The 15,075-nt window shown below is 38.4% G+C and overlaps 1 protein-coding gene across 4 annotated transcripts in view; it reads right to left on the bottom strand.

Annotated features, from left to right (window-relative positions):
• Nucleotides 1-15,075, bottom strand: part of cald1a (caldesmon 1a) — an 84,695-nt gene that overhangs the window by 40,525 nt on the left and 29,095 nt on the right. For all 4 annotated transcript variants that reach the window (XR_007896125.1, XM_051688218.1, XM_051688219.1 and 1 more), the window contains exon 2: nucleotides 3,162-3,257. Coding sequence is in view for 3 of the 4 variants with exons in the window: in XM_051688218.1 (XP_051544178.1) it covers nucleotides 3,162-3,235 (74 nt within the window). In the remaining variant the exon portion in view is untranslated. The remainder of the gene's footprint in view (nucleotides 1-3,161; nucleotides 3,258-15,075) is intronic.

The raw sequence follows: 15,075 nt of genomic DNA, 5'->3' as shown, positions 1-15,075 counted from the left end.
TGGGGCAATGAGATGACACATGGTTTTGACTAGTTCAATTACAGGCAAGGAGTAAATATTGATTGTTACAGCATCTTTGCATAATGGAAGCAATTTAATAGTGCAATTTAATCTTTTATCACTAACGCAGGCCGACTCAGAGGAGCAGGCCAAATTGAAATGACTCCACTAGAACATAAACACAGGATCACGGAGTCGTGTCGCAGAGTTGAACGGGTTGCATTTATAATCTCTTGCTGCATATGTAACTTGCTGCCAAATGCAGTACTTGGCATGGGACCCACAATTCCACCCTTTGAGAGGTTTATAATATATGGCCAAAAAAAGCATCAGTTTTTATGCTATGCTGTAAAATATAATGGGCCCTAATCTATACATCATCATCTTCCAGCTTCCAGTCTGAGATTAGGTGAAATATATCTCATATATCTTAAATGATGAAAAAGCATTCCTGTTGACTGGAAACATGCTTTAAGGAAACAGGAATTGCCATAGCAGACAGGAAACTGACACTCGAAACGAACACTGACTGCACTGCAAATAATCATTTTCTTAATCAGTATTTTTGCATTGTATTCCAGTAAAAATATCTAAATATCCTTTTAGAAAAAAACTAAATTAGCTTGAGAAGCAATATTTTGCATGATAATAATACTTAATAAGAGAATACACTGATGAGCCAAAACATTATGACCACTCACAGGTGAAGTGAATAACATTGATCATCTCCTAACAAGGCCACATGTCAAGATCTGGGTAGATGAGATGGTAAGCAAACAATCAGTTCTTGTAGTCAACGTGTTGAATGCAGAAGAAATGGGCAGGAGTAAAGACCTGAGCGACTTTGACAAGGCCAAATTGTTATGGCCAGACGACTGGGTCAGAGCATCTCTAAAATGGCAAGGCTTGTGGGGTGCTCCCAGTCAGGTTGTGAGTACCTACTGACAGTTGTTTGAGGACGGACAAACCACAAACCAGTGACAGGGTGTTGGGCGACCATGGCTCATCAATGCGTGAGGACAAAGAAGGCCATCCCGTCTGGTCCGAACCGACAGAAGGCCTATTGTGGCACAAGTCACAGAAAATGTTAATGAGGGTTACAGGAGGAATGTGTCACAACACACAGTGCATTGCACACTGCTGCGTATGGGGCTGTGTAGCCGCAGACCTGTCAGAGTTCTCATGAAGACCCTTGTCCATCGTTGAAAGCACCTACAATGGGCACGCGAGCATCAGAACTGGACCTTGGAGCAGTGGAAGAAGGTCATCTGGTCTGATGAATCCCATTTTCTTTTACATCACGTGGACGGCTGTGTACGTGTGCGCTGTTTACCTGGGGAACTGATGGCACCAGGATGCACTGTGGGAAGACGACAAGCCGGTGGAGGGAGTGTGATGCTCTGGGCAATGTTCTGCTGGGAAACCCTGGGTCCGCCCATTCATGTGGATGTCAATTTGACACATGCCACCTACCTAAACATAGTTGCAGACCAGGTACACCACTTCATGGCAATGGTATTCCCTGATGGCAGTGGCCTCTTTCAGCAGGATAAAGCACCTGCCACACTGCACACATTGTTCGGGAATGGTTTGAGGAACATGATGAAGAGTTCAAGGTGTTGCCCTGGCCTCCGAATTCCCTAGATCTCAATCCGATTGAGCATCTGTGGGCTGTGCCGGACCAACAATTCAGATCCACAGTGGCTCCACCTCGCAACTTACAGGACTTGAAGGATTTTCTGCTAATGTCTTGGTGCCAGATACCACAGGACACCTTCAGGGGTCTTGTAGAGTCCATGCCTCGGCGGGTCGGCGCTGTTTTGGCGGCACGCGGTGGACCAACAACATATTAGGCAGGTGGTCATTATGTTTTGGCTCATCAGTGTATATGTTTATTTTTCTTGCCCTTTTGGCAAATCTTTCTTGTTTTAAACATTAAATTCAAAAAATTTTGTTAGATTTATTCTTACAACAAGAAAAAAACTTAATTCAAGATATAGCCTACTCTGAAAACAAAACTTAATATCTTATGCAATTTATGCTTCTCAATTAAATTGATCTTGTTTTAAGGATGTTTTTACTGGAAAAAAGACAAATCTACTGATTTTGAAATTTATTTTTTGCAGTATGTGTATACCAGCTATGGTCTAATATCTGGTATACAAATAATTGCTGTTGAAAGAATATCAATTTAGAAATGATTCATGGTCTGTTTGCAATGTTAATGAGTTCGATTTGCATGTTCATTAGCCATTATCCATAATTCATTTTGACAGGGGCATTATTCTCCATAAACAGCTGTTGTCCATGTTTGAAAAAATGCAAAATGCTCAAAGGAAATTTTGTACTGATGCAAAATGACTATTTTGGTCAGTGGCTCCAGTATTTGTGGGATTGTCACATTTCCTTAAATGGTCAAAACTATCACAAATGTGCCAATCCTTGGTTGTTTAACATTTGTTACATTAATACCAGTTTTCTGCACGGACTCCACCCATTACAGATAATACAAAACCAGCTGAAAGCTCAAATTTCATGCTAAAACAACAGTATTAATATAACAATTGCCTTGTTTTAGTCCCTGGGTCAAAACTGTACTTTTACAACTACCAGCTGACAAACCCTTAAGATGTTCCTTTTTCCCCACCATAATGTTCTTCTGACAAACTGAGTGTTCACTATTTATATAGAAACAAAAGGGTATGGAACACCCCAGAGGACAGTTTATTGCTCATAGGACGCTCATTCACATAATGGATTTTTTAATTCAAGTATCAACTTGATGGCAGAATTTTATAAGTGAACTATCCTTTTAAGCAAAAGACTCAATTTGATCCCCATTTAATCTCATTACTCTCTGAGATAAATTACAGAGATCTCATCTGTGATTTTTCTTTTTTAAGGGGCTTAACTAAATGTACAAAAAAGCTCCTGAAGCAGAAAGGTTGAAATACATAAAGAAGCTCAGGTGTGCATTTTTCAGTTTAAACATAAACTTACATCTTGCCATACTCAAATGCATGCACGGATCATAAAAGAATGAGTAACATGATCACAAGGTATAACATAATTATCAGCAATGGCTATGGAAATGAATTTTGACAGTTGACAGTTTACAGAACAAAATGTTTTTGAGAAAGAGAGAGCATTAATGACATTACCTCTCTGCTTCGAGACGCATCTCCTCCCGTTTCTGTCTCCTGAGCTCCCTGCGCCGTTCAAAATCATCATCCATGCTTCGTCCTGAGAGTGAGGCCCTTGAAGAAGAACATGTGTCTGCTTTAGTATCATGCATGAATCTTACATAAACTCACAGAATATCCCGGCTACACGGCATGATACATACTACTGAATATGGTTGTGTGTGTCTGGATTCCACAGCTGCTGTGTGTTTTTGGTAAACCTTTTCGCAAAAAAAAAAAATCACACATTCCCATATGCAAGACATTTACAGCCGTTCTTTTTTCAGCCCGACTTCAAACAGATCACAAGTTTGTTTTCATAATACCACTTAAAATGGGAATTCTGGGGATGAGAATGGGAGAGAGGGAAGAATGGGGGAAAAAAGAAAGGGAGAGACAGAACGGGTGAGGAAATGATGTTAGCACAGGATGTCCACTCAGTCAAGCAGAAAGACTCTCACTAAATATACTGCAGGGTGCATGGCGGAGAAACACGGCCCACCCAGGAGATATAGAGCTACTGTCATTAATCTCTACACTCGCCTTCAGATGGGCCGTTTTGAGACCACCGTACCTTAATCCTCCTGATAATAACCTCTGGAACAGTGTTGTTTTCAAAACATGGCAGAATTTCACTGTCCAGCTCTCATACAGTATGTCTAAGGCCACAAGTACACTAATACATTTTTCGTTTCCCAACGCCATTGTTATCAAAAGTATACGGTAATGGAGAGCGTTTTCGAAACACGCTGTGGTCCAATGTGGATGAGAGGCATAAACGTAGCAAAATCAATGCATTTTCAAACGAAAACGTATTAGTGTGGACAAGGCCTAATAATCCAACTAGGGATGGGAATAGTCAGGAATTTATCGATTCTGATTCAACTGTTGATAGGGTTACGATTTTGTTATTGGCAACACTTTGTATAAGGTTGTATACATTAACATAGGCACATGTAACATGTATTACATTCTAAATTAGGTATCATGAATTAATGAATATTTTTTTCACACATTTCTTCATTTTGGTTAATGTGTGGTATTACTGTTCATTGTTAGTTCATGTTAGTTCTTAATTATTTACATCACTTTATTTTAACATTAAAATGTATTAGTATTTATAGAAAGTGATATCAAAATGCTGTAAAATGATTGCTCATTCTTAATTCATGTTAACTACTGTGCAATGTTACTGTATACACAGCCTTATTGCAAAGTGTAATCGATGCATTGAATAAACAGCAATCATACAATGCTTCCATGGACAGATTATCCAAGAAGTAAATATTATCACGCACTTTCTCAGCTACTCTAAACTTTTCTTCACTAAATAGTAAAAAACTGGCCTCTTTGTTCTCTTTCTCTGGCTCATGGTGTCTTCACTGGTGATTGAAATCTCAGTGCAGCAGAAGGGCTCTAGTATATGGCGTAAATATCACTCCATGTTGCTGTAATTCGCTATCATTATAAGGCCTAATTGAACTTCACCTTCTCATGGATCAAACATAGTGCATTTGTGACTAAGGCGGTTGTTTCTTACAACACTGTTAGTTAAAAGGATATTTAAAAGAGATGAATGAATTTATTTGTTTTATTTTATTTTTGTCATTATTCCTTCATTTTATTATTTATACCAAACATTTCATAACACACCTCTACATGACGTGAGGGTCTTCATCTTATTTTCATTGATAATAAAACGCTACCATTTTTGCCTCAGTATGTGGATTTTTTTCACCGACCAATGTCTGACTGACAGGTAAATTGCATGCTTTTGTTTCAGTTTGGTTGTTAATTTAAGCACAACTTTTCAACTTTTTATATCAAGACTTTTCAAGTCCTAGAAACCACAGTTTTAAACTTCTCTGAAATTTCCAGATTTTCAATGAAAGTGGGAATGCTGAAGAATGGAACCCATTCTAAATATGAACCGGTTATTGATTCCCAACATGAGTATTCTAGTCTCTTTCTTTCTCTGCAGTTGTAGCTACCAGAAAAGTCCCAAGCCGGCCTCTTCCTTTCCCATTTTTTCACCCTTCCTCTTTTCCTCCATTTTTCTCTCTCCCATTATGGTGCAAACTCTCGATCACTGCCGGCAGGCTCGCCTCCTCCCTCTCCTCCTTTTCCTTTCTCTCTCTCCCAGTCCTAAACTGTCCCTCTCTCACGTATTCTCCCTTCCCGACTCCCAATTATTGCCAATTCCAATTTTTTTTTTTTATAATCACCTACCTCTCAGAATGGTTGCTGGTTAGTTGGGAACAGTTTTGGGAAATTGTGCTTTAAAATACAAACATCTTGCTTGAATATTGTTCTGTATGGTTGACCAGGTTGGAAGCTACTTTGAAATTGTACTGTAGCTTGTCAAGCTCCAAGCTACTCATAATTTAAAGTAGTTCAACAAACAGTCAATGTACAGCAAAACAGAACACAATACAGAAAAAACTGAGCACATATATAGTTGAAGTCAGACGTTTACATACACCTTAGCCAAATACATTTAAACTCAGTTTTTCACAATTCTTGACATTTAATCGTCGAAAACATTCCTTGTCTTAGATCAGTGAGGATCACTACTTTATTTTAAGAATGTGAAATGTCAGAATAATTGTAGAGGAATAATTTATTTCAGATTTTATTTCTTTCATCACATTCCCAGTGGGTCAGAAGTTTATATACACTTTGTAAGTATTTGGTAGCATTGCTTTTAAATTGTTTAACGGGTCAAATGTTTTAGGTAGCCTTCCACACGTTTCTCACAATGAGTTGCTGGAATTTTGGCCCATTCCTCCAGACAGAACTGGTGTAACCGAGTCAGGTTTGTAGGCCTCCTTGCTTGCACACGCTTTTTCAGTTCTGCCCACAAATTTTCTATTGGACTGAGGTCAGGGCTTTGTTATGGCCACTCCAATACCTTGACTTTGTTGTCCTTAAGCCATTTTGCCACAACTTTAGAGGTATGCTTGGGGTCATTGTCCATTTGGAAGACACATTTGCGATCGAGCTTTAACTTCCTGGCTGATGTCTTGAGATGTTGCTTCAATATATCCACATAATTTTCCTTCCTCATGATGCCATCTATTTTGTTAAGTGCACCAGTCCCTCCTGGAGCAAAGCACCCCCACAACATGATGCTACCACCCTCATGCTTCACAGTTGGGATGGTGTTCTTTGGCTTGCAAGCCTCACCCTTTTTCCTCCAAACATAATGATGGTCATTATGGCCAAATAGTAAAACTTATGTTTCATCAGTCCATAGGACATTTCTCCAAAAAGTTAGATCTTTGTCCCCATGTGCACTTGCAAACTGTAGACTGGCTTTTTTATGGTGGTTTTGGAGCAGTGGCTTCTTCCTTGCTGAGCAGCCTTTTAGGTTAAGTTGATATAGGACTCGTTTTACTGTGGATATAGATACTTGTCTACCTGTTTCCTCCAGCATCTTCACAAGGTCCTTTGCTGTTGTTTTGGGATTGATTTGCACTTTTCGCACCAAACTGTGTTCATCTCTAGGAGACAGAATGCGTCTCCTTCCTGAGCGTTATGATGGCTGCATGGTCCCATGGTGTTTATATTTGCATACTATTGTTTGTACAGATTAACGTGGTACCTTCAGGTGTTTGGAAATTGCTCCCAAGGATGAACCAGACTTTTTTCTGAGGTCTTGGCTGATTTCTTTTGATTTTCCCATGATGTCAAGCAAAGAGGCACTGAGTTTGTAGGTAGGCCTTAAAATACATCCACAGGTACACCACTAAGACTTCAACCTAAGTGTATGTAAACTTATGGCTTCAACTGTAAACATAGAAAGCACCAACATGATAGACTGTCACAGAAAATACAGTATTTGACTCTTAAGTTAACTAATTACACAACACTACACATTATACACAACATTAAACATCAAAACTGTTATAATTTTATAGATTAAATATATATTAAATATACTGCAATCAGAGCAGTATTTATCTGGCACAAAAATAAATGGGTTCTTAGTTAGGGTGAAAGCATTAAACAGAATATGATAATATTCTATACATAATTTATAGAAACATGATGATGAACAGTAGCACTTAAATACATATTTATAAATGTATAAACTTATTATAATAAATATACTAATATTATTTACTTAATAAAAGTAAATAATAAACTTAATAAAAAAACTTAATAAAAAAAATAAAATAAAATAAAAATGCTCCACTTGGACTGAATTGGCAAATAATTTTTTGAAGCGGTTCATTTAAATGAACTATCCAACAAACCAAATCACTAAACTGAATTGTTGCTTCCTAATGTTTGGTTATTACCTCAGTTTGCTCGGCTGCAAAGCTGCAAGCGCAATGCAATGTGACATAAAAATAGTGATTAAGTGTTTTGTCAAGCAACCCCACTACACATTGGAAAAAGTAGCGTGTTGCTAGCCTACTCTGTTTTGAAAACAGCTAAGCTAAGTTAGTAGCATTGCTACTTTTAGACGAGTTTTCCCTAACACACAACAAATACACACACAATGTAAGAGGGCGAAAAAAAGAGAGAGAAAGACAGAGAAAGGGATGCAGAGGGTCTCTGAGTTCTGACACAGGAGAACAGGAAACAGTTCTCCTTCTAAACCCCTCATCCATTTTCACATAACACACAGCCAAACACACACACACACAGAAATGGACTAAACAAAAACAACAGAGAGAGAGAGAAGGAAGGCAAGGAATGTGAAGGAGAAAGAGAGGGAGAGATCAAGCTGATCTTTCTTATCAGGACGAGTCGCTGTGCCTGCATTTGCAAACCGCAGGAATTTGGTCTATCTTTAGTGAGATTTTGTGTTTGCAGGAGCATGGCTACTCTTCAGATTTGAGCCTTTGAGCAAACAACACTGATTCAGCTCAATAAAACTGTCACAACTGTGTACAATCAACCCAAATTCAATCATGCTCTCCATTCACAGAGAGCTACGATGACATCCTGAAAAATGTATGATTGAAATTCAAGTGTGAACGAGCAAGATTAACTCATTTATATTAGTTGCTTTTCATACATAGTGTATGCGTACAATTGTGTATGTTTGGATAGACAATGAAACATATAATATCAATGTATCGATAGCCAGACTTATCTCACAGTGAAATCGGAAACAGTAGGTTAAGTTTCCATAGGTGAACTTGGTCTGTGCTTATCGAAATTCTAAACACTGCCCCCAGTGGCCAAGTGGCGGTAAGTGTTGTTGAACGTATGGGCACTTGTGAGCTTAATTTTCAGAGTGAAATGTCCAAAGCCACTGGGGGCAGTGTATACATATTTACACAGTGTATCAAACAGTGTACTGTGTGTGTATATATATATATATATATATATATGCAAATAGTCAATCTGTTATATACTTCACCTGATGACATTTTTTATTATCATTCAACAGATGGATGCTACCTGCGAACTATCGTAGTTGATTTTTGCTGATAACCGACAGTTACAAAAACAACACTCAGCGCAGATTAATCATCAAACACAATATAATTGGTCAACTTATAAATTGTACATCTCTAAAGTGGTTAATATTAAAAAGGGTATATGTAAGTGTTTATACAAATGTACAAAAATGTAAGTGTGCTCAAACCACACTTTATATCTCTGACATTAACACTTAACATTAACGTCTTTCGAGAAAGCAAGATAGAGAAAACGTAGAAACTGTTGTGTAGTGTCTCTTGCTATCGAAGACCACCCATGTACAACTACAGCTAACACACAAGCAACCGGATAATAGCTTCTAGGCTCTTACAATCACATTGTTGCACATTTTCCCTGCAGAATGTTTCATAACGGGGGTCTGGCTTCCTCTCCAGGCCCCCAACAAGCTGGGAGACGCCTCCTGTCTAGAGAGCATGCATTTTAATGGCAGTAATAACACATTTACCTGGTAAATTACTATGTTTCTCGTAAGTATGGTGCTTAACCCTTCATCAAATCTCATCACGGCAATGACCCATGGGAATGCAGTCTCACAGCCTCCGTATGCGATGTTCTCCAGGTCGCAAATGTACACATAGATGTCTGTGCCAAACCACACAAACAATTCAGTGCTGGCTCCATTAGACTCCACAGGGAAAAGAAAGTAGCTATTCAATAAAACCAATAAAGTGTTGGAAAAGTGTCCTTAGTTTAGGTAGGATGAAAACTGTTTTTAAATAACAATAATAATCATAAAAAAGTATTTTAATTATTTTATTATAATAATAATAATAAAAAGTGATGCGTAATTTTTGGGATGTTACTTATCTTAATAAGCAAAGTAAAATAGTCATTTCTACATTGATTTCCCTGAAAAGTGTAAAATGTGGCTCTGTGGCACTTTCAAATCATTGCGATTTGTTTGAGTCCTGACTAGCAGCATAAGTTTGACCAATGGCTGAGTTTGAGGAGGGAATATCCAACCAATGGCATACAGGAGGCAGTGTTCGGAAACCTATTTGAAAGCAGTCATACAAAATAATAGCAGTCATTATTTTTGCAATTCTGTTTGGTGGCTATATGAAACAATGCATTTCGCATTTGCAACATATTTATATTCTGTACGACGTATTTCTGAGTGAAACAGTACATACGAAAAAATTTAGGGCACTTAAATGTATCCATTGAGAATGGATTAGATCATGAAAAGTGGGTGTTTCAAAACAAAATGGAGCTAGGTGGTTGGGAGAAAGGGTTGAAAAGTACGTATTCGTGACTTCAGATGAAAATTAGTAGTTTAAGAGGCTAACAAAAGTTATTAAATTTAATAAAATATTACAACTGATATATCATGCACAAAAAGATCAGGTACATGCATTTAGAAAGTTACTAGGCTCAGTTTTTATTTCATGTTGACTTTAATGTTTTTTAACAATCACAGTCAATTCCATATGCCCACTTTTCAGTAAAAAAAATTATTACAAACTCATTAATGTCAACACTCTTAGCCTGATCAATTTGCCATTAGCTTGTAGCTCTAGATGCTTGTCATTTACCGAGATAAATGTTGAGGTAAGAGCGTTCTTTATAAGCAGAGCCAAAGCTGATGTGATTCACAAACCTGCTGCCAAAAGGATTAAAAATACTAAATGTTTGGATGTACAACCCACTGCCTTTTGGACCACAGCCGCTCTAGACAACTTGCGCGAGAGACTAAATTTATGGCTTGGGAAGAAAGCGGAGGATTGCCAACATAAACCATCGCCTACATTTACATGTCTGTCAATATAGGTCCATTAACATCGACTGGCTTTGCTATCAGAGTTTATGCTAACACACACTCTGTGGCCGCAGCAGGAGTCTGGCGTAGGAGGATATTTCAGACCGTCTTCTCTGGCCAAGTCCTTGGAGGAGCTATGCAGACATGTTACGTTAAAAAGCGTTTTACTGTAATGTGATGTATATTTTACAGTGAAACAAAGTGGTATTAAGTACAGCATTAAATGGTCTTGTTCTTACAGGAAAAAAAGCAATGCAAATCTAACCATCAAATATTTTATGACGCACACTTATATTGGCTGCATTATTAGTTAATTATACAATCACATTGTGAGATGTTTTTATCGTGCATCCAAAGTAAACAAACAAACGGGACAATTCCACAGATGAAGAGCCATCAATAGACAGCTATTTTTGCATTTATAGCAAAAAGAGGTAAAGGTGTGTAATTTCTACACCACAAAAAGCACCACCTGGAATTGAAAAATAACTTGATTTTTACATTTAGTGAAGAAAATATGGGTGCTAAACTTAAAATGACACACTTGAAAATTAGCTGTGAAAGTAAAAAATAATCAGAAGACATTTTAAGGTTTTCCAAGTGTCTATGTTCCACAGACTTTCCTCAAGTTTGTCCTCAAGTTTTTGAGAGCACAGATGAACTGAAGCCAGCTGCATGTTGGTATCCCAGAAATTTGCAGCGTCAGCTGCCTATCACAGCCTCAGACACACACAAACATACCTCACTCTCCCCGCACCTCATTAAAAGTTGCTGCAGGTATGCCAGTTATGTGAACATTGACTTTCCATCTCTAAATCACTGACCACTGACGGTCACTCAACACTCAAAATTATAATTAAAAAAAACAAATTCACACTTACATAGACTTATAGTTCATAGAGTCTTTGCAGATGGTTTTACTACATAATACATGAATGTTGTCTGAACCGAGACTACAAAAAAAACAATCAAACCAACATTGATTCTTATTAAAAAAATACTCTGGGTTAAATACAACTTAAGTTCTAAAAAACATATTTGGCATGCTACACATTTTGATGCCAAGGACCCCCAAACATTGTGATCTACTTGCGAGGGACCCCATTTCTAAAATATAAAGCCAGCTACTGTATATATTTTCATGTATATAGACCCATTTACTACAAACTACAGTGGTGTGAAAAAGTGTTTGCCCCTTCCTGATTTCTTATTTTTTTGCATGTTTGTCACACTTAAATGTTTCAGATCATCAAACAAGTTTAAATATTAGTCAAAGATAACACAAGTAAACACAAAATGCAGTTTTTAAATCAAGGTTGTTATTATTAAGGGAAAACAAAATCCAAACCTACATGGCCCTGTGTGAAAAAGTGTTTGCCCCACCTGTTAAAACATAACTTAACTGTGGTTTATCACACCTGAGTTCAATTTCTCTAGCCACACCCAGGCCTGATTACTGCCACACCTGTTCTCAATCAAGAAATCACTTAAATAGGACCTGCCTGACAAAGTGAAGTAGACCAAAAGATCTTCAAAAGCTAGACATCATGCCGAGATCCAAAGAAATTCAGGAACAAATGAGAAAGAAAGTAATTGAGATCTATCAGTCTGGAAAAGGTTATAAAGCCATTTCTAAAGCTTTGGGACTCCAGAGAACCACAGTGAGAGCCATTATCCACAAATGGCGAAAACATGGAACAGTAGTGAACCTTCCCAGGAGTGGCCGGCCGACCAAAATTACCCCAAGAGCGCAGCGACGACTCATCCAAGAGGTCACAAAAGACCCCACAACAACATCCAAAGAACTGCAGGCCTCACTTGCCTCAGTTAAGGTCAGTGTTCATGACTCCACCATAAGAAAGAGACTGGGCAAAAATGGCCTGCATGGCAGAGTTCCAAGACGAAAACCACTGCTGAGCAAAAAGAACATTAAGGCTCGTCTCATTTTTGCCAGAAAACATCTTGATGATCCCCAAGACTTTTGGGAAAATACTCTGTGGACTGACCAGACAAAAGTTGAACTTTTTGGAAGGTGTGTGTCCCATTACCTCTGGCGTAAAAGTAACACCGCATTTCAGAAAAAGAACCTCATACCAACAGTAAAATATGGTGGTGGTGGTAGTAGTGTGATGGTCTGGGGCTGTTTTGCTGCTTCAGGACCTGGAAGACTTGCTGTGATAAATGGAACCATGAATTCTGCTGTCTACCAAAAAGTCCTGAAGGAGAATGTCCGGCCATCTGTTTGTGACTTCAAGCTGAAGCGAACTTGGGTTCTGCAGCAGGACAATGATCCAAAACACACCAGCAAGTCCACCTCTGAATGGCTGAAGAAAAACAAAATGAAGACTTTGGAGTGGCCTAGTCAAAGTCCTGACCTGAATCCTATTGAGATGCTGTGGCATGACCTTAAAAAGGCAGTTCATGCTCGAAAACCCTCCAATGTGGCTGAATTACAACAATTCTGCAAAGATGAGTGGGCCAAAATTCCTCCACAGCGCTGTAAAAGACTCATTGCAAGTTATCGCAAACGCTTGATTGCAGTTGTTGCTGCTAAGGGTGGCCCAACCAGTTATTAGGTTTAGGGGGCAATCACTTTTTCACACAGGGCCATGAAGGTTTGGATTTTGTTTCCCCTTAATAATAACAACCTTCATTTAAAAACTACATTTTGTGTTTACTTGTGTTATCTTTGACTAATATTTAAACTTGTTTGATGATCTGAAACATTTAAGTGTGACAAACATGCAAAAAAATTAAGAAATCAGGAAGGGGGCAAACACTTTTTCACACCACTGTATGTGATATTATAAAGACAACACGTTGTTTGCAAAATTAAATAATTTGCTTTTACATAAATTATTGTACTAATGCCAAAAGACAATAAATATGTCTTATCCTCCTGAGACCCCATGTGACATTTTCCATTTCAGTTTTTGATACTGATTTGACACTGATTTTTTTTTCTTTTTCTAGAGAAGATAGTTTTCCTAAAAATTGATGTCCTCATATGTGGACAGCAAGACTAAGTTGTGACATTTTAAGAAATACCAAGCTATAGAAAGATTTTTTCATCAAATAGTTTATGTGTCCAGGAGTGTTGGTTATTAATGTTGAGACCGATTTTCTAGAAAGATGAATACATAATTCTGATTAAAAGTATTGGCTAGCATCATCAAATCACTGCCAATCATGTTAAAATAAAATGTTGAATTACAAAATTCTGAATGTCTGTGTGTAATGATTACCATTGTCCCATGTCTGCCAAACATGTTGAGTGGTCCAAAATTAATAGTATGCGATGTCTACGTGAAACATGGCTGGTATAAATACAGCATTAAATGGCTTACCACCCACTGGAAAAAGTTCGCTAGCTCGCCAGTTCGAATCCCACGACGTGCTGAGTGACTCCAGCCAGGTCTCCTAAGCAACCAAATTGGCCCGGTTGCTAGGGAGGTTAGAGTCACATGGGGCATTTTCCTCGTGGTCGCTATAATGTGGTTCATTCTCAGTGGGGCGCATAGTGAGTTGACCGTGGCTGCCGTGGTGGATGGCGTGAAGCCTCCACACGCACTATGTCTCAGTGGCAACGCACTCAACAAGCCACGTGAGAAGATACGCAGGTTAACTCTCTCAGATGCGGAGGCAACTGGGATTTGTTGTCCGCCACCCAGACTAAGGCGAATCACTACGTGACCATGAGGACTCAAAAGCACATTGGGAACTGGGCATTCCAAATTGGGAGAAAATGAAAAAAAAAAAATTATTAATAAAAAAAAAAAGTAGTGAATGCACTTAACTGCATAGAAAAGCTATAGGATGCACCCTTGCTCCCTATTTAGTGAATTACTTTACCTCCAGTGTTCTGTCTGTCTGCACTGGTCTCAGAACAGTTTGAAATGCAGTATATGCAATATTTTTTTTAATTATAAACCAGAGAAGAAACTTTTTCAGTTAAATTCAGGTTTATCTTTATAGCATTTTTCACAATAAATTTGGTTGCAAATAAGTTTTACAGAGAATACTGCTATACAAACCCCAATGGGCAACCTGAGTTTGACAAAGGTTATGAGAAACTCCCTAAAGATACAGAAGTACAAACTATTCTGGAAAGTACACTGCCTGGCCTAAAAAAATAATAATAAATAAATAAAGAAAATGTCACATACTCTAATATTTCATTGGACCGCCTTTAGCTTTGATTAAGGCACGCATTTGTGTGGCATTGTTTGACAACATTATGCAATGTAACAAAATGTATTTCCATCCAGAGTTGCATACATTTTTGGCCGAGATCTTGTATTGATGACAGGAGAGTCGATCCACTCTGTAAAGTCTTCTCCAGCACATCCCAAAGACTTTCAATGGGCGTTAAGGTAAGGATTCTGTGGTGGCCAGTTCATTTGTGAAAATGATTCCTCATGCTCCCTGAACCACTCTTTCACAATTTGAGCCTGATGAATCTTGGCATTGCTGTCCTGGAATATGCGCGTGCCGTCAGGGAAGAAAGAAATCCACTGATAGGTGTGGCATTTTTGTGTGAAGCTGAAGAGTAATAAAATACTCACGCTGACAGTTTGTTGCCTCCTGACTCCTCCATTCCTGGATTTCGGCAGCACTGTGATAGGTTTAAGTTCGTGGGCAATGGAGGAGTCAGGAGGCAACGAACTGTCAGCG

The sequence above is a fragment of the Myxocyprinus asiaticus genome, chromosome 45 (genome assembly GCF_019703515.2).
Source record: "Myxocyprinus asiaticus isolate MX2 ecotype Aquarium Trade chromosome 45, UBuf_Myxa_2, whole genome shotgun sequence".
In the NCBI taxonomy this organism is placed as follows: Eukaryota; Metazoa; Chordata; class Actinopteri; order Cypriniformes; family Catostomidae; genus Myxocyprinus; species Myxocyprinus asiaticus.
Note: the sequence above shows the minus strand (reverse complement) of the source record. Positions and strands in the feature narration are given on the sequence as shown.